This window comes from Barbus barbus (assembly GCF_936440315.1).
Source record: "Barbus barbus genome assembly, chromosome: 3".
Lineage (NCBI taxonomy): Eukaryota > Metazoa > Chordata > Actinopteri > Cypriniformes > Cyprinidae > Barbus > Barbus barbus.
In genome coordinates this window covers 9009476-9028522 of record NC_136731.1, presented here as the reverse complement: position 1 = coordinate 9028522, position 19047 = coordinate 9009476, and the positions used below count along the sequence as shown (strand labels likewise).

General features: G+C 40.2%; 1 protein-coding gene across 2 annotated transcripts in view; it reads left to right on the top strand.

The window, feature by feature from the left end:
* Positions 1 to 2566: 2566 nt before the first annotated feature.
* Positions 2567 to 19047, top strand: part of LOC306855033 (protein NLRC3-like) — a 32020-nt gene continuing 15539 nt past the window's right edge. Inside the window, exons 1-6 of one of the 2 annotated variants that reach the window (XM_079393419.1) lie at positions 2567 to 2876; positions 3902 to 4038; positions 12133 to 13995; positions 15672 to 15845; positions 16638 to 16811; positions 17487 to 17660. In XM_079393419.1, coding sequence (XP_079249545.1) covers positions 3923 to 4038; positions 12133 to 13995; positions 15672 to 15845; positions 16638 to 16811; positions 17487 to 17660 — 2501 coding nt within the window. In that variant the 5' untranslated portion in view covers positions 2567 to 2876; positions 3902 to 3922. The remainder of the gene's footprint in view (positions 2877 to 3901; positions 4039 to 12132; positions 13996 to 15671; positions 15846 to 16637; positions 16812 to 17486; positions 17661 to 19047) is intronic. The other variant, XM_079393420.1, reaches the window with a different exon arrangement.

Genomic DNA, 19047 nt, shown 5'->3' with positions numbered 1-19047 from the left:
TTCTTATTCCGAGGTCACCGTAGCCACCCAGATCCGGACTGTATCCAGATCAGATGGTGGATCAGCACCTAGAGATGACCTCTACAGCCAGGACACCTAGATGAGCCCCAGAGACTGATCCCCAGTGAAGACCCTGTCTCCACGACAGCCATCGGGACAAGACCACAGGAACCAGATGAGTCCTTTGCACAATCTGACTCGGCTGCAGCATGGAACAACCTGCTGGTTCATCTGGCCAGAGGAGAACGATACACTATTTCTCTAGTTAATACTGTAAAGCTGCTTTGACACAATCTGCATTGTAAAAAGCACTATACAAAATAATGGTGACTTGACTTGACTTTGATCTACTGTTTGATCTACAGGAATGCATTATAAGGAATGGATTATAAATTTAATGATTTGTGATGGATTATCAACTAATTATGCTCCTTCCTTGTAGGTGCATTCAGAGAGTATATCGTATTTTAATTAATCTCAAAGTGCATACAGCACAAAATCTGGCCGTTAGGGCAAATTCTGTAAACACTTCTTTGATTTTTTTTTTTTCTTGTACTTGCAGGTTCATTCTGAGAATCAACCCTGGTGGCACCAAATGCCATTCAGAGTCACAGATCAGATGGATTTCTGGAAAGAGTGCGCAAAGACAAAGCATCAGCCTGAACCCCCTCATGGTGTTTTCTCATCAGAGATCTTGTCAACTTTGCCAAAATTACTGAAATTTAACACAACAACATAAACAAATTTTCACTGTATTTTATTTCTGTAAAGTCTGTTTTGCCATGCTGCAGACACAGTTCCCAGGGGACTGTAGTGATGCCCTTTTTCAGCTAGCACATGCTAGAGATGAAGATTTGTAATTTGTATTTTTAAAAAGAACATGTTCAACAATTAAAAATAATATTATAAAGACAAATGCTAATGAGTTATTGTGCTCTTTATGGGGTTGTAAAATGATATGGTATATAGTGTTGTACTGTAATTAGATTGTTTTATACAGGTAAATGAAAATAAACTGAACGGTACTAAAATTGACATTACAGGAATAATATTTTAAATGAGAATACAGTAATAATATATCCAGCTACTGTAAAATTTACAGCAATCTCTTTACAGTGTAGTTTAGGTGCCTATCCATTGGTACCCGAACGAGCAGGGGGTAATAATAATATAATAATAAAAGCTGTGAGCATCTTCCGGAGCGGAAAGCAGCAAATACCAACAAAGGTACATTTTCTTTCTTTTTCTGAAATTACTCACTGTTATACTGTACATTTGTTTATAATTTTTAAAAATATATTAGCACATATATTTAATCATCTTGTAAATGACACTCATAATTATCTATGTCATTAACGGGTTTATCTTTTATGAAGCCTCTTTGTGAGTTGAAGCAGGGATGGGCAAACTTGGTACTGGAGGGCACTGTCGTGCAATTTAGCTTTAACTCTAATCAAACACACCTCTACCAGTTAACTTAATTAGGACTACTAGAAGGCTACAGGTAGGTGAGTTTTATCAGGGTTGGAGCTAAACTCATTTAATATTTAAACTATAAACAAATATACTGTACAGTGTAACGGTGAGTGATTTCAGAAAAAGAAAGAAAAAAAACCTTTATTGTTTGCCGCTCTCTGCTCCTGAAGAAGTTTTTCTTCCTCCCTGCTGATAGGCGCCCAAACTAGCTCTTCTGATTGGCTGAAATCCTCTGATCTCTGAAGAGTGCTCTCTGTTGCCTCTACAGATGCACAAATCACTTTTGCTCCATTTGTCACAGATATGTGGTGCAGAAGGGAGAAACTAGTCATTTGCAGGTGAAAAACAGCGTTAAGACTCGTAGCAGCAGATTCAAGCCGTTGTCGTTATGTACTTGTGTTTGTGCTCGAAAAAGCATCCGAGAAAAAAAAAATATATATATATGTAACAAAACATTCTACAAGTGTGCAAATCTCATTGCAAGAATTCAAATACTGATCTGTGGATGTACAAAATTCGTCTGTGACTTCACATTTTTGATGCAGGTGTGTGAATGTGTTTTTCACCATATTCACTGCAGCAACAGTAGCAAAACATGTGAGAGTACAAGTTTCTTGATTTGTGATTCATAGAATAGGATTTGTGTATCTGCAATGAAGGATCCGAGAAGGTGCAACTATATTGTGTTGTGTTTGTGGGAGAGAGAAAAAAAATCTACAAGTTTGCGACTTTTGTCTGTGGCTTCATGTTTACTGATACACATGTGTGGCTATTCTCTACATCTACAAATTCTGCTGTCACAGACGCTCAGTATACACACTGTAGTGTCACCAAATTCAGTTCACACATCACTGCTCTCCTGCTGGTTTTACTACAACACTTACTTTGTTCAAATATAATTATTGCTTTTATGCATTTTTTATGATTTTTTAATCATGAAAAACAGTAAATAACTTAATTGTAACACTGTACTATGTGAACTGAACAGTGACGCGTGAACTGAATTTGGTGAAAGTACAGTGTGTTACAGTGAAGTTATTGAGTATTTTATTAGTAAGATGTCTGGCACTTTGCAGACGGTCCCTTCGGTCTCTCAGACTCCAGCAGTGAGATCAGTGTATTTTGTTCAGAGAAGAGGAAGAGGAAGTTTTGAGGAAAACTGGCTTAGCTCGTTTACTAGATCACTACGAAAGAAAAGAGGCGTTATTTCTGAAGTAAAATCGTTTTGCTCCTGAGTTATTGATCCGGAAAAGTCCAATCTGTGAATATCTTGCCAACTTTCCCGAACTTTCTCCAGAGGGACTTTCCCAAAGCCACAGAAAACTATGAGAGTTCAGACTTCCGGTAGAACCGAGAAGACGCCGGAAGTTAAAAACCTTCACGAAGGATCATATTTGACGGTAAGTTCAGCGATCAGGATTTATTTAATATCTTGTTATATGATGTTCTATATATTTATAAGATCGGAACTCTGCTGTTGTTCACTGAAAAGAACAGAAACTGACGCTCATGAAATGAATCGAAAGTGAAAGTAAATATAACGGAACCGCACAGATACCACAGAAACCCTTAGATTTTACCATGGTATTGAGCTCCTGTGTGTGCTTTTACCTCTGCTTGTCATCATCTCATTATGTGATGGATCATTTCAATAAGAGTATCTTAGGAGGGCAAACATACATTAAAAGATAACAATAACATGTTTGCATAAGCCTGCAGAACTGAACATTTTCGGATATTAAATATCGCTCAGTTTGTCTTTCTCTCTCACTCTGTCTCTTTCCAGTTCTGATACTGAATCATGACATATATATGAATCTCTTCATGCAGTTATTCAGAGCCTCTGTTAGTTCAGTTTAATCATCACATGACAAGAGATGAACTGAAACACACTCAGCACTGATTCAGAATTAATTAACATGAGTTGTGTTATTAATAGTTTTGCTGATCTTGTTTGTTTGCTGGAAACTCATTGTGGAGGAAGAGCAGCTATCACACATTTGAGAAATATAATGGGCTGCATGTCTGAGATTTGAGGGGTTTTCAGCAGCGCTTCAACAATGAAACATCCGCTCTGAAAATAATCCTCATCAGATGTCATGATCAGTTAGTTGATATGTGTTACAGCAGCAGAAACACATCAAGCTCTGAACAGATTGATGCTTTTCTCCTGCTGCTGAAGTCAAATATGTTCAGTACGACACAAGAGCATCAGTGAGCTCAGATACTGACGATGCTCATGAGGATCACTCTTCAGATCTTCTTCACTACAGTCAGTAAAGCATCACTTTATGGATTCAGAAGAAAAGGATCCTGCTGCAGCTCCACATTCTCTTCAATCTCATTGTGTGTGTAGCGTTAAGATTTACTGCAATAATAATCACAATATTATGTGTCATTTGTTCTCTTATGTTTCCATATGCAGGTGTGAAGTCAGTGTGTCATTATGGAGAACAGAGAGAGATCTTCATCTCCTTATCACAGCTGTGTGTCTCTGAAGAGTGATAAATCTATGGGTCATCCTCCTGACCTCAGTGATGAACCAATAACCTCTGACCCCAGGTGAGATATAATAAATTCAGATTAGGGGTGGGCGATATGGCAAAAATATCATATCACAATTTTTTTAAATATCATGATTTTATCACGATTCTTTGTCATGTTGGTTTTACTGTTTTGTCTGCACAGTACAGCCAAACTAATTTCCCTATTATATTATAAAGATAAAGCCTTTCAAGGTAACAAAATATAAAGAATGGTGGATATTTAGGCCAAAGTGGGCGAAGATAACAATCTTTGTCATTATTTTATTTGTTATTATAGAATAAGAACAAAGTTACTGTCAGTACTTGTCTTGTGTTTCCCCTCCTCCCGTGCCCATATTTGGCCTTCCTGTTCCTGTCCTCGTTTGTCTTCATTAGTTTAATTAGTCCCTAGCCCTGTGTTTGATTAGTCAACACCTGTTCCTTATTTCCCTGTGTTTATAAGCCCTGTGTTTCCTAGCCCCTGTGTCCGGTCTTATCGTCATTAACGTCAGTGATGTTCGTCTCTCCCCATGCTCCCTGTCTGTCTGCTGGATTCCAATAAAGAACCTTATTTGGAACTTCCACGTCTCCGCACCTCCTTGTATCCCGAGAGGGAACGTGACAGTTACACATTACAAATACACATAATATACAAATAAAATAAACAGTGCTTTATTCTCAGGTACAATTAGGCATATTTAGCAATATAACAATTAAACTCTATATAGATTGATTCCTATTAAAGAAACTGTATTATTTTCAGTCAAGAGTAGTGAGTTATTTTTTCTTTGCGTTTTGTTGTTTTAACATTAAAGAATAACAATTCTGTCATAGTGTTTTATATTTATACCATCATTTATTCACTCAAAATTAGTTTTAAACCTGAATGAGTTTATTTCTTCTGCTGAACATAAATGCTATTTTGAAGAACGTGGAAAACCAAACAGTTGCTGGTTCACAGTGACTTCCATAGGATTTGTCCCTACTATTGAACTGTTATGTCTGTGGTTTTCTGTTTCTCTTGTGAACTAGTTTTCTGTTTAATTAGAAATAGAATAGAATGAGCTTTATTGGCCGCTATTGTGCGTTGCTCCTCAGTGTTCGTATTGTTTTTGTGTGTTTTTCCTGTTTTTTGTTTTTCAAATAAGATCAGTTTTACCAGGGATGATCTGCTGAACATTCGGCAGAACACACCACAAAATCTTCTACCGGTTTTTGATTTTTCGGACGTTTTGCTGGACATTGTAGTTGGTGGAGCCGTAGCTCTGGTCAAACGCTACAGGAGGCGCAGACGGGGAAAGCGAGCCGGCGCGCTCGTGAAACTTCGTCAGCGCGGATTTAGAACGGAGTTACCTAGCATCCATTTGTCGAATCTCCGCTCTCTACCCAACAAAACGGACAAACTCCTTCTGCTCTCCCGGACAAACGAGGACTTTTCTAACTCTGCTGCTGTGTGTTTCACGGAAACCTGGTTGAATGGCGACATACCGGACAGCGCGATTCATCTGCCTAATTACCAGCTGATCAGAGCAGATCGGGACACAGAATCAACGGGGAAATCGCGCGGCGGCGGGACATGCTTTTACATCAATGAGAGGTGGTGTACAGATGTAACTGTGTTAAAGAAGATGTGCTGCTCAGATCTAGAAACGCTCTTCATTAACTGCAAGCCGTTCTATTCGCCGCGGGAGTTCTGTTCGTTCATTCTCGTGAGTGTCTACATTCCACCGCAAGCGCACGTGAGCACAGCTTTACAGAAACTCGCTGATCTGATCACAGAGAGTGAACAACAACACCCGGACTCTGTTTTAATCATTCTCGGGGACTTTAATAAAGCAAATCTCTCCCTGTTTTTGAAGCTGCGGCAAATGATCTGGACGAGCTCACAGAGACTGTAACATCTTATATCAGTTTCTGTGAGGACTTGTGCATTCCTACCAGGACTCATCTATTCTACAACAATGACAAACCATGGTTCACTGCCAAACTCAGACAGCTCCGTCAGGCCAAAGAAGATGCTCACAGAAAGGGGGATAAAGTCTTGTACAAACAGGCCAAATACACACTGGAAAAGGAGATCAGAGTGGCAAAGAGGAATTATTCTGACAAGCTCAGGAACAAATTCTCTTCCAGTGATCCGGCTTCAGTGTGGTTAGGATTGAAGGACATCACCAGCTACAAAACACCACCCCCAGCACTCTGGAGAATCAACACCTGGCAGACGACTTAAACGAGTTCTTTTGTCGTTTTGAACGATCACCCCACACCCGCCCAGAACACCCCTCCACACAACCATTCACACCTCCAGCAACCCCTCTCTCCCCCACACCTACAATTCAGATCAGCGAAGATGATGTGTGCCAGGTCTTCAGGAAGAACAAAAGAAGGAAAGCACCTGGTCCAGATGGTGTGTCACCAGCCTGCCTAAAAATCTGTGCCGAGCAGCTGGCCCCCATCTTCACACAGATCTTCAACAGATCACTGGAGCTGTGTGAAGTCCCCTCATGCTTCAAACGCTCCACCATCATCCCCGTCCCAAAGAAACACAAAATTACTGGACTTAATGACTACAGACCTGTGGCACTAACGTCTGTAGCCATGAAATCATCCGAAAGACTGGTTCTGGCTCATCTGAAGGACATCACTGGACCCTTACTGGACCCCCTGCAGTTTGCCTACAGAGCAAACAGGTCTGTGGATGATGCTGTCAACATGGGACTGCACTTCATCCTGCAGCACCTGGACAGACCAGGGACTTATGTGAGGATCCTGTTTGTGGACTTCAGCTCCGCTTTTAACACCATTATCCCGGAAACCCTTCAAAATAAACTAACTCAGCTCTCCGTCCCCACCTCCGTCTGCCAGTGGATCAACAGCTTCCTGACAGACAGACAGCAGTTAGTAAAGCTTGGCAAATTCACATCCAGCACTCGAACCATCAGCACTGGAGCTCCTCAGGGCTGTGTGCTCTCCCCACTGCTCTTCTCTCTCTACACCAACGACTGCACATCTAAAGACCCCTCTGTCAAGCTCCTGAAGTTCGCAGACGACACGACACTGATTGGCCTCATCCAGGACGGTGACTAGTCTGCTTACAGACAGGAGGTTAAGGAGCTGGCTGTCTGGTGCAGTCTCAACAACCTGGAGCTTAACACGCTCAAAACTGTGGAGATGATCGTGGACTTCAGGAGAAACCCCCCTGCTCTCCCCCCACTCACCATCATGAACAGCACTGTGACTGCAGTGGAGTCATTCAGATTCCTGGGCACCACCATCTCTCAGGACCTGAAGTGGGATATTCACATTAGGGCTGCAACTAACGATTATTTTAATAATCGATTAATCTGTCGATTATATTTTCGATTAATCGATGAATCGGATAAAAAACCAAAAACAAGGCATTCAATTCCAACCCTTTATTCAAAAACAGAACTAAAATATTTAGAAAGTGCACAAACACATTGCTCCTTGAACATCCCAGAGCTATAATAATAATAAAATAAAATAAAAATGGACTAACACAAAAAACATACACATGTATGCTTTACATCTGCCAAATATATATACTTTTTTTTTTAAATAAAGTGCCACCTGAGCTGCCAGAACAACAGGGGCGTGTCTAGAGCATTTTAAATGGGGGGGCCAGTCTGGGGCACTGCCTCAAAAGAGGGTGGCCGGGGGGAGGGGTTGGATACATGATGTAAATAGGCCTATATTATATAGGCTATTAATTGCACAGTGTGAGATTCATTGGTACTCACAGAACTTTGTGAGATCGCGATGAACAAAGAGTGACAGCTTTATTGGTTATGACCGCTCTTTGCAAGCTTTCTAGGCAATCCATTTAAAATGTAGAACTTTGTTTTTTGCCCACACACGTTGCAAAGTTTTGGGAATGACATCTGCATATTTATGCAGGATTCGCTCTCGAAGTATCAGCATATTGATAGCAATAGAAGGGACAAAATATGTGAAAATGTGCATTAAGAGAGCACCCCCACTTATTTCAGAAGCAGCCTTAGTGATTACTTCTGGAACCTGGTTGATATGCTATATACAAAAACAACAAAATACAAATGCACTACATAAAATAATTTAATAAATGCATATTTACAATTTAAGCACTTAACTAAAATAAGTATTAATACAATTAATAACTAGAGAAGGCTAACTATATTCAGCTTGCTTCCATTTAGTGAGAAAAGCCTACTCTTCACTTGAATTAGAAAAAAAAAAAAGCTTTTCTGGTCTTCAGTGATGCGAGGATAACGTTTGAGCATACACACAATATCTGAGTGAGACCTGAGCCAATTCATAAAAGAACAATGTAGATTTAAAAGCACACGTCCAGTTTTGTGCGAGTGAAGGAAATCCGCTTGCGAGTGGAGAGATGCGTGCTCGCGCATTACATGATCGCGTAACATTATGCGCTCTCGACATTTGTCATTTAGATCACCCTAAAATGCCTAAAATTAATAAAGAAGAGAAGTAAGCGGCCCTAGGTAGCTGACTACACATGCCAAGATACGCCAGATGCAGTTAGAAATGTACTAAAAACAAGCCTATCGCAAGACATCTGGTAGAGGGGGCACCTAACCATGTAGACACGCACCTGCAGAACAATAAATAATTTATAAAAAATAAAGAACAATACAAATCAGAAAATTTAACAGGATTTGTTTGAATGTCAGAACTTGTTCTCTACACTACACTGCAGGCACACACACTCGCAGATGCACACACTCGCAGACGCACACACTCGCGCACACACACACACTTACTTTGTTCAGACACTTTGCATTGCAGTTAACACACTTTTTCTGTTTATTTAGTGTGAAATGCTCCCACACCTTGGATGACTTGGGTCGCACGGATTTCTCTGCCTCCCATGTATCTTTCCTCTACCGCCGCTCGTTTTTTATTTTAGCTCCGCCCTGTCTATGAGGCGCCGAACTCTGCTAGCACCCGTGCGCGAGAGAGACCGAGTGTGTTCACTCCGCTCCGCGCTCAACTAAAGTTTTTTTTTATTTTTTATAATCAAACGTCTCCGCGTCGCGCGACACAATGAATCGATTATGAAATTCGTTGCCAACTCTTTTAGTAATAGATTTTTATCGATTTAATCGATTCGTTGTTGCAGCCCTAATTCACATTGACTCCATTGTCAGGAAGGCCCAGCAGAGGTTGTACTTTCTTCACCAGCTGAGGAAGTTCAACCTGCCACAGGACTTACTGAAACAGTTCTACTCCGCCATCATTGAATCCATCCTCTGCACTTCAATAACTGTCTGGTTCAGCTCAACTACCAAATCTGACCTCAGAAGACTACGGAGGGTAGTCCGGACTGCTGAGCGAATCATTGGTACAACCCTCCCCACTCTCCAAGAACTGTACTTATCCAGAGTGAGCAAAAGGGCTGGTAAAATCACTCTGGACCCCTCACATCCAGCACACTCCCTCTTTGAACTGTTACCGTCTGGTCGACGCTACAGAGCTCTGTGCACCAGAACGACCAGACACAGGAACAGTTTCTTCCCTCAGTCAATACATCTCATGAACACTCAATAATAAACATGGAACACACAACTAATACATTATTCATTCACCACACTCACTAATTTTATTTTTATTTTCTCATTTCTAATTTGCACATACTTGACCTGTACATACATAGTCGCCTATATTATATATTATATATTGTGTATTTTTTTTATTTATTTTTTTTTGCTGCTTTGTACATTGGTTATTGGCTATTTCTTGTTATTTTGTTTTATTACCTGTGTCCTGTCCTGTTGTCTTTCTGTTGCGCTGTGGAGCTTCTGTCACTACAACAAATTCCTTGTATGTGTAAACATACTTGGCCAATAAAGCTCATTCTGATTCTGATTATGATTATGATTCTGATACATAGAGACAGCAGTGGCTCGGTTGAGCACTAGAAACATTGCCCGTGTAAAACAGGTGTTAGAGACAACAGCTTTATCATCAATTGAGTAGCAGGCAGAACTAAAGCTTTAGTAACACTTTAAAGCCTTTGTGTAATGCATTGTAAAGGGTTATTAAAGGTATAATGCGTTATAATTTTTAATAATGTGCACTGTAATAGATTTTATCTTGTTGTAAATAATTATAACCAAATTTAAAACGCATAGTGTAGCAATGAATTGATAAGTCTTATAATGTATTAAGTGTGGTTACAGTTATTCATGAGATTGTACAATGTATTATAAGGTAATGCTTATCAATATCTCCAGGAGGAGAAAGAGACCGAGATCTCAAAAACAAACTGAATTCACACAGAGAGATGAAATTTGTAATCGGGCTGCAACAAATGTTTGTTTTGATGATTAATTTGAGCTTTTTTCAGTGAATCAGATGAAAAATCCAAATAACAAAATGAATATGAATTATTAAAGATGTAGTTTTTAATTTTAATCCACTAAACCAAGGCCACATCCTGCCCAATGTTGTCCTCCAAATAATGTGTAATATACAGCCTATGAAAACAAATTTTGGGGCAGTTTCCTGAACAGGGTTGAAGTCCTAGATTAAAATAAATGTTAGAGCTGTCTAAACTGAAAAAAGCTTGCACTGACATATCTTAAAATACATTAGTGCCATTGTTTGGTCTTGAAATGCACACAAGTAATGCTTTTTTGTAAAGCAGTTTTGTAAAAACTACTTAAATGTCCTAATTTAACAAAGGCCTAGTCCTGGTTTAATCTTATCCCTATCCGGGAAACCGCCCCATAGAGAACTAATCTATAGTCTACGCCACATCTTATGTGCAAAAAAACCCATTAAAATACAAACATTACATTCCAAACCAAAATGACTGCCAATACCCCAACTGACAGCTTACCATTTTAAAGCAGAAGCTAAAATAAATAAATTAAAAATGATGATAAACAAAAGCGAAAGCATGAGGTAGGCTATAGTGTTGTCAAAAGTACCGACGTCTGAAATTGAAGGAAGTGACAATACTAGCATTTTGAGCTGTAGAGCAGATTCTTAAACACCTCTGATTGGCCATTGTGTTCAGTTGCTCAACAGATATATCTGTGATTGTCTACGGTGATCATCGCTTGACGCTCTTCACTAAGCACTTACACAGATACACACAGGAGCGTTTGAAAGTCACGTTGATCAGCGGATCTGTCTATGAGCAGATATATAAGGGATGCACTGATAGACACGGCTTTCAAACACTTCTGTGTGTATCTGTGTACGTGCTTAGGGAAGTGCGTCAAGCAATGATCACATGTTTTTTTATTTCAGTACCGATGACAGTGCTTTTGGCAACACTAGTATGCAGTGAGAAAAACACACAATCACTCATCTGAACACTGTAATTATTGCATATTTCCACAGTATCCCTGCTTTCATAAAAATGTGAATACTTGTGTTACAATGTACAACTTTTAACCTACACTTAATTTCTATTATGAAATATTTTAGCAAAATGTATACTTTATTCAGACTATTTTGTTTTTTCAAAATATTTAGTTTATGCATCAGCACTAATTACCTCATATTGTCAGGTAATGCTAAATGGAAATATGCTAACGTTGGAAATCCTTACTAACATTTACAGTTAACTATATAGCTGTAAGTTATGCACTGAGGAAAACACGTCTCAGTGGCATTAAACAGCATAACGCAAAAATATAATGCTTTTGATTGAAGCATTTTATAATTAAAATTCTCATGTTTCGGGCATCTTGAGCCATGCTCCTTTCCCGCAGAAGCTTACTCTGTGTCCTCTGCTGTCTTCTATATGCGTTTTGTCCATAGTAATGTGTTATTCACTATTGTACAGCCACATGACTGAGAGATGGTTTCTGTGCACAGCTCACAGACACGACTAATCAATAATCACTTTCATCTTTAGTTATTTTCATTATATGTTATTATGCATTTTATTAATTAGATGTACCAGCTCTGCTTGAAATAAATCAAACCACAGACAAAACTACAACTGTAAATTGTTTCTTTGTGTTTTCTCAGTATTTGGAGTCAGAGAGATGCAAAAAGTGTTGATCTGAAACTGAAATGAAACTCATTAATTGAATAGAAAATACAAGATTGACAACATTGTGTTGGAGATTATTAAATCTGTGCACTTTTTTAGTTTCAGCTGTCATGATCAAAATGGAGACCAGGAGCCTCCTCAGCCAGAGAATGATGAACTACAGAGAGTCAAAGAGCAGCTCAAAACCAGCATGAAGAACAAGTATGAGAGATTATTTGAGGGACTGAAACTCCAGGAGAATGAAAGCCTCCTGAACAGGATCTACACACAGCTCTACATCATAGAGGGAGAGAGTGAAGGAGTGAATGAAGAACATGAGGTTTTACAGATGGAGAAAACAGCCAGAACACAACACTCACAAGACACTCCAATCTACTGCAATGACATCTTTAAAGCCTCAGCTGAACCAGGATGTGAGGAGAAAGACCAGATCAAGACTGTTCTTACTAAAGGCATCGCTGGAATCGGAAAAACCGTCTCTGTGCAGAAGTTCATTCTGGACTGGGCCGAGGGAAAAGCCAATCAGGATGTAGATTTGATGTTTGTGCTTCCATTTCGAGAGCTGAACTTGATCCGAGATCATCAGTACAGTCTTCACAGACTTCTGCTGGATTTTCATCCTGAACTTCAAGATCTGGACTCAAAGATTTATGAGGAGTGTAAAGTTGTGTTCATCTTTGATGGTCTGGATGAAAGCAGAATCACACTGATGTTTTCAGACGCTCAGAAAGTTTGTGATGTGACTGAGACTTCATCAGTGGGTGCGTTGATGTCAAAGCTCATGAAAGGAGAGCTGCTTCCCTCTGCTCTCATCTGGATCACCTCCAGACCAGCAGCAGCCAATCAGATCCCCTCCAAATACATCAACCGTCTGACAGAAATTCAGGGATTCACTGAGTCTCAGAAGGAGGAATATTTCAGGAAGAGAATCAGTGACCAGCATCAAGCCAGCAGAATCATCTCACACATCAGAAGAGCAAGAAGCCTCCACATCATGTGCCACATCCCCGTCTTCTGCTGGATCTCATCCACTGTGCTTCAGAAGCTCCTGAAAGAAGATCTGAGTGCAGAAGTCCCTCAAACTCTGACAGAAATGTACATCCACTTCCTGCTGATTCAGATCAACATGAGGAACCAGAAATATGAAGAGAGAGATCCAGAGGAACTCCTGCAGTCCAACAGAGGAGTGATTGTGAAACTTGCTGAAGTGGCTTTCAAACAGCTGATGAAGGGCAATGTGATGTTCTATGAGGAGGACCTGATTGAGAGCGGCATAGACGTCACTGACGCCTCTGTGTATTCTGGGATTTGCACTGAGATCTTTAAGGAGGAATCTGTGATTCATCAGAGGAAAGTCTACAGCTTCATTCATCTGAGTGTTCAGGAGTTTCTCGCTGCTTTCTACCTGTTTTACTGCTATTTAACAAAGAACATGGAGCTACTGTATGACTTTTGCACTTTTTATAAAGTCTCTCTGTATAATCTACTAACATCAGCAGTAGATAAAGCTCTTGAGAGTAAGAATGGACATCTGGATCTGTTCCTGCGGTTCCTGCTGGGCGTCTCACTGGAGTCCAATCAGAGACTCTTACAGGATCTACTGACACACACAGAGAACAGCTCAGAGAGCATCAGAGAAACCACACAGTACATTAAAATGAAGATCAAAAATGATGATGTTGGTGATTATTTTAAACATCCTCCTCTCTCTGCTGGTGAATCCATCAATCTGTTCCTCTGTCTGCTGGAAGTGAAAGATCAGACTCTGTCCAGAGAGATTCAGGAGTTTGTGAAATCAGACAAACACTCAGAGAAACTCTCTCCTGCTCACTGCTCAACAATCTCCTACATGCTTCAGATGTCAGAGGAGCCGCTGGATGAGTTTGAGCTCAGGAAATACAACACATCAGCTGAGGGGAGAAGAAGACTGATACCAGCTGTGAGCAACTGCAGAAAAGCTCTGTGAGTGTTTCATCATTAACTAAACTATCATATTTAATAATGAATCTGACACCTTTATAATAAATGTTCCTAAATCAGAGATTTTCTCCTAAATAACAGGCCAGAATCTTAAAGGAGTCTCGACAGGTCTTTTTAATGCAGTAGATAGTGAGTAACTGATCATAAATGCTTAATATTCCAGCTGTTTGACTGCTGTTACAGTGAACTATTACAGTGAAGGCAGTGCTTGAAGTGTGTTTACTCGTCATGCTCCACTTCACCGTTGTCGAGTGAAAGGAGAGTTTTATAATGACAGGACACGCATTTATACAAGAATTTATTGGAAATGAAGAACAGCTCGTTCCGCTCGTCATACGTCATTAAGCTATTTCTGCATCATTGCACATGCGCAGTCCTTTCAGATTCAGTTTTCAATCTGATCGAGTGTTTACATGCACTCTCAATCGTATTAGAAAAGAATAAACCACCCCCTCTAATCCGATCAGTTTCATTGTGATCGAGCTCAATCTTATTTACATCACGTGTTGATTATAATGAGAGAACTACTGAGTTTAAACATGAGGACGTTTTATTAATCCTTTCCTTTTTACTTCCAGTGTTTTAGCTAAATTGTGGCCATGTTTTATTTATTTTTAAATTAAATAATGGAAATATTTTTTTTATTTATTTCCTCCTTTTCCATTTACCTGTACTTTTACTTAGGGTTAGGTAACCCTAAAGTACCTTTGATATATATAAAAAAAAGTTCATACTTAAGTACAATTAATATCACATACATAGTAATATTCCAGACGGTGACTTCAGCTTCTACCAAAGTCATTTTCTGGTAAGATATCTGTAGTTTTACTTAAGTGTGGCTTTCAGGTACTTTATCCACCACTGCGAATAACAAAGTATGTTCGTTACATGTTAAAATTAGGGATGTCGATTGATTAAAAATGTTAATCTAATTAATTACACAATGTTTCGATCAATTAATCGCTTTGACTGAAAAAACCCACAAAAGACCATTTAAACAGCTATGTTTGTGTTAAATGAGAAAGTATCAAGTAGACATTACAAATCATAGCTTTAGAAATATTTGATTTGATTTAACATAAAATTTATTACACAATCATTTAGGCTTAAACAGTTCATCAGATTATTAGCTGTGCTTTCACGTTTCAAAGCCAAGATTATCTCAAAGCGGGAGAAAAGCGCTCATAAACCCTCACCAGATGCGCGTCCTCTCCTCTCCACAGCGCTGCTGATCGTTCATCATTATCTATAACTTTTCTTTTCATATCCAAAGGTTATCGACGACCCACGCATGCTCTCAGAATACTCTTGTGTCTTGCCCTCAACATATCTGTTTATTGATGTTTGAAACTGCCTGTGTTTGACTAGGTTTCTAAATAAAAGCTTGCACATGGATCCGTATGCCTCACATCTCGTTTCTTAGGCGGAAATTCGTGTGGGAATTAATTTTACTGCTTTGTATCATAAAATCAAAAGTTATTATTTGTAAAGAAGAGACTCTAAGCTTTCAAATGATACCATATATGGGCTGATACCATATAAGGAAGGCTTTGAAAATGAAGCAAACATTTTTAACGCAAATTCTTACATTTTATTTAATCCGTGTCTGTAGATGATCTGTTTGTGTTAATTCTTAAAATGTATTTAATCTCTTCCAGATTTTCTGGCTGTAATCTCACTGCTCAGTGTTGTGAGAGTTTGTCATCAGCTCTTCAATCCTCAGACTGTGTCCTGAGAGAGCTGGATCTGAGTAACAATCACCTGCAGGACTCTGGTGTAAAGTTTATTTCTAATGGACTGAAGAGTACAAACTGTCAGCTGCAGATACTGAGGTATTAACAACATATAAGAGATCATTTACAGTCAACTGGTCACAATGTTGATGTGTGTCTGTAGATAATCTCTCTGTGTGTGTCTGTAGATGATCTGTCTTTGTGTGTCTGTAGATGATCTGACTGTGTGTGTCTGTATATGATCTGACTGTGTGTGTTTGTAGATGATCTGACTGTGTGTGTCTGTAGATGATCTGGCTGTATGTGTCTGTAGATGATCTCTCTGTATGTGTCTGTAGATGATCTCTCTGTATGTGTCTGTAGATGATCTGACTGTGTGTGTCTGTATATGATCTGACTGTGTGTGTCTGTAGATGATCTGCCTGTGTGTGTCTGTAGATGATCTGTCTTTGTGTGTCTGTAGATGATCTGTCTTTGTGTGTCTGTAGATGATCTGACTGTGTGTGTCTGTATATGATCTGACTGTGTGTGTCTGTAGATGATCTGTCTGTAGATGATCTGACTGTGTGTCTGTAGATGATCTGTCTTTGTGTGTCTGTAGATGATCTGTCTTTGTGTGTCTGTAGATGATCTGACTGTGTGTGTCTGTATATGATCTGACTGTGTGTGTCTGTAGATGATCTGACTGTGTGTGTCTGTATATGATCTGACTGTGTGTGTCTGTAGATGATCTGCCTGTGTGTGTCTGTAGATGATCTGTCTGTAGATGATCTGACTGTGTGTGTCTGTAGATGATCTGTCTTTGTGTGTCTGTAGATGATCTGACTGTGTGTGTCTGTAGATGATCTGTCTGTTTGTGTTAATTCTTAAAATGTATTTAATCTCTTCCAGATTTTCTGGCTGTAATCTCACTGCTCAGTGTTGTGAGAGTTTGTCATCAGCTCTTCAATCCTCAGACTGTGTCCTGAGAGAGCTGGATCTGAGTAACAATCACCTGCAGGACTCTGGTGTAAAGTTTATTTCTGATGGACTGAAGAGTACAAACTGTCAGCTGCAGATACTGAGGTATTAACAACATATAAGAGATAATTTACAGTCAACTGGTCACAATGTTGATGTGTGTCTGTAGATAATCTCTCTGTGTGGTCTGTAGATGATCTGACTATGTGTCTGTAGATGATCTGACTGTGTGTGTCTGTAGATGATCTGTCTGTGTCTGTAGATGATCTGTCTGTGTGTGTCTGTAGATGATCTGTCTGTGTGTGTCTGTATATGATCTGTCTGTCTGTAGATGATCTGACTGTGTGTCTGTAGATGATCTGACTGTCTGTAGATTGTCTGTCTGTATGTCTGTAGATGATTTATCTGTATGTGTCTGTAGATGATCTCTATGTATGTGTCTGTAGATGATCTGTCTGTGTGTGTCTGTATATGATCTGTCTGTCTGTAGATGATCTGACTGTGTGTCTGTAGATGATCTGACTGTCTGTAGATTGTCTGTCTGTATGTCTGTAGATGATTTATCTGTATGTGTCTGTAGATGATCTCTCTGTATGTGTCTGTAGATGATCTGTCTGTAGATGATCTGTCTGTGTGTGTCTGTAGATGATCTGACTGTGTGTGTCTGTAGATGATCTGACTGTGTCTGTAGATGATCTGACTGTGTGTGTCTGTAGATGATCTGTCTGTGTGTGTCTGTAGATGTTTCAACTGTTGATTGTGTGTTCTGCTCTCTTTCAGTCTTGCTGGCTGTAATCTCACTGCTCAGTGTTGTAAGAGTTTGTCATCAGCTATTCAATCCTCAAACGGTGTCCCGAGAGAGCTGGATCTGAGTAACAATCACCTGCAGGACTCTGGTGTAAAGTTTATTTCTGTTGGACTGAAGAGTACAAACTGTCAGCTGCAGATACTGAGGTATTAACAACATATAAGAGATCATTTACAGTCAACTGGTCACAATGTTGATGTGTGTCTGTAGATGATCTGTCTGTGTGTGTCTGTAGATCATGCATGTCAAACTCAGGCCCGCAGGCCAAATTTGGCCCACAATCTAATTTTATTTGGCCCGCGAGATCATATGCAATAATGTATTAGAGCTGGCACGCCGCGCCAGTATATAGCGCATGCACCGCTAAAGGCCCTTTCACACAGGACGCGGCAGTCGCGAGTGTCTAGTTCATTTTCAATGGGAGACATGCGGAGAGCGGCAAACCGCGAGCTGGCGGCGCGGAGGCGGAGCGCAAGCGGTGCTCGTGCACCCAAAATCCTGCCGCTTCCACAAGCACGGCGCATCGCGGCAGGAGCCGCCGAAGATAAAAATATTTAATCTTTTTGTGAGCGGCAGCGGCAGCCGCGTCGGTTTCAACCAATCAGAGAACTGATTATTTACCACCACTTCTAACATTTCACTGAGCTCTTGTCGGAGTGTTGAAAACACAATGAAGAACACTGTAAATCCTACTGGAATTCCTGGAGTGATCCATCAAAATCTCACAGATAAAATATATATAGCCTGCCCTACTGTATATTTTTTTTAAATTCAGTGTGAGTGTACGGAGTTTGTTAATGAAAACGCTAGTAGACGCTACCATAAAATGATAAATAACAAATAACACCAACATAAAACTTGCATTGTTTTATTTGTTTAGTTTAGGAAATACAAATGTGATTTGTTGTTTGTAACTATGGTAACGTCCGCCCCGAGACCGCGACGCCAGCACCGCCTCAACTGCACAAAACGCTTCCACTACGAGAGTAAGCGGCAGCCGCGGGGCGATTCCACCGCTTGCCGTGTCCCGTGTGAAAGGGCCTTTAGACTACGAATCCCAGAATGCTTTGCTAACGCGTTGCCGCCGGCGCGTCAGTCTCTAGACCGCACACCTCCTCCTCTGTGTTACAACGCATTAGCAAAGCTACGAGTCACCTCACTCAAATTTATTTAACCGTTTGCGGTTGACGTGAAGAGCGCACCGCAATCTCCAAATGGAGCTGACTGAGCTCCAGTGTAGTGACGCGCTCAAGTCAAAGTACGACTCCGTCGGTGCTGCGCAGTTCCCACGCTTCCTCCCCGACACTCTGCCCCCAACTCCGAGCCCAAGATGCTCAAATGCTCTCTATGTTCGGCAGCACATATTTATGTGAACAACTCTTCTCTTTGATGAAGACGAGCAAAACACCACACAGGAGTCGTCTCACTGACGAACACCTTCATTCAGTCCTGAGAATTTCCTCAGCTCAGAGCTTGACCCCAGACTTTGATGAACTTGCTTCTAAGAAGAGATGCCAAGTATCGGGCTTGGAC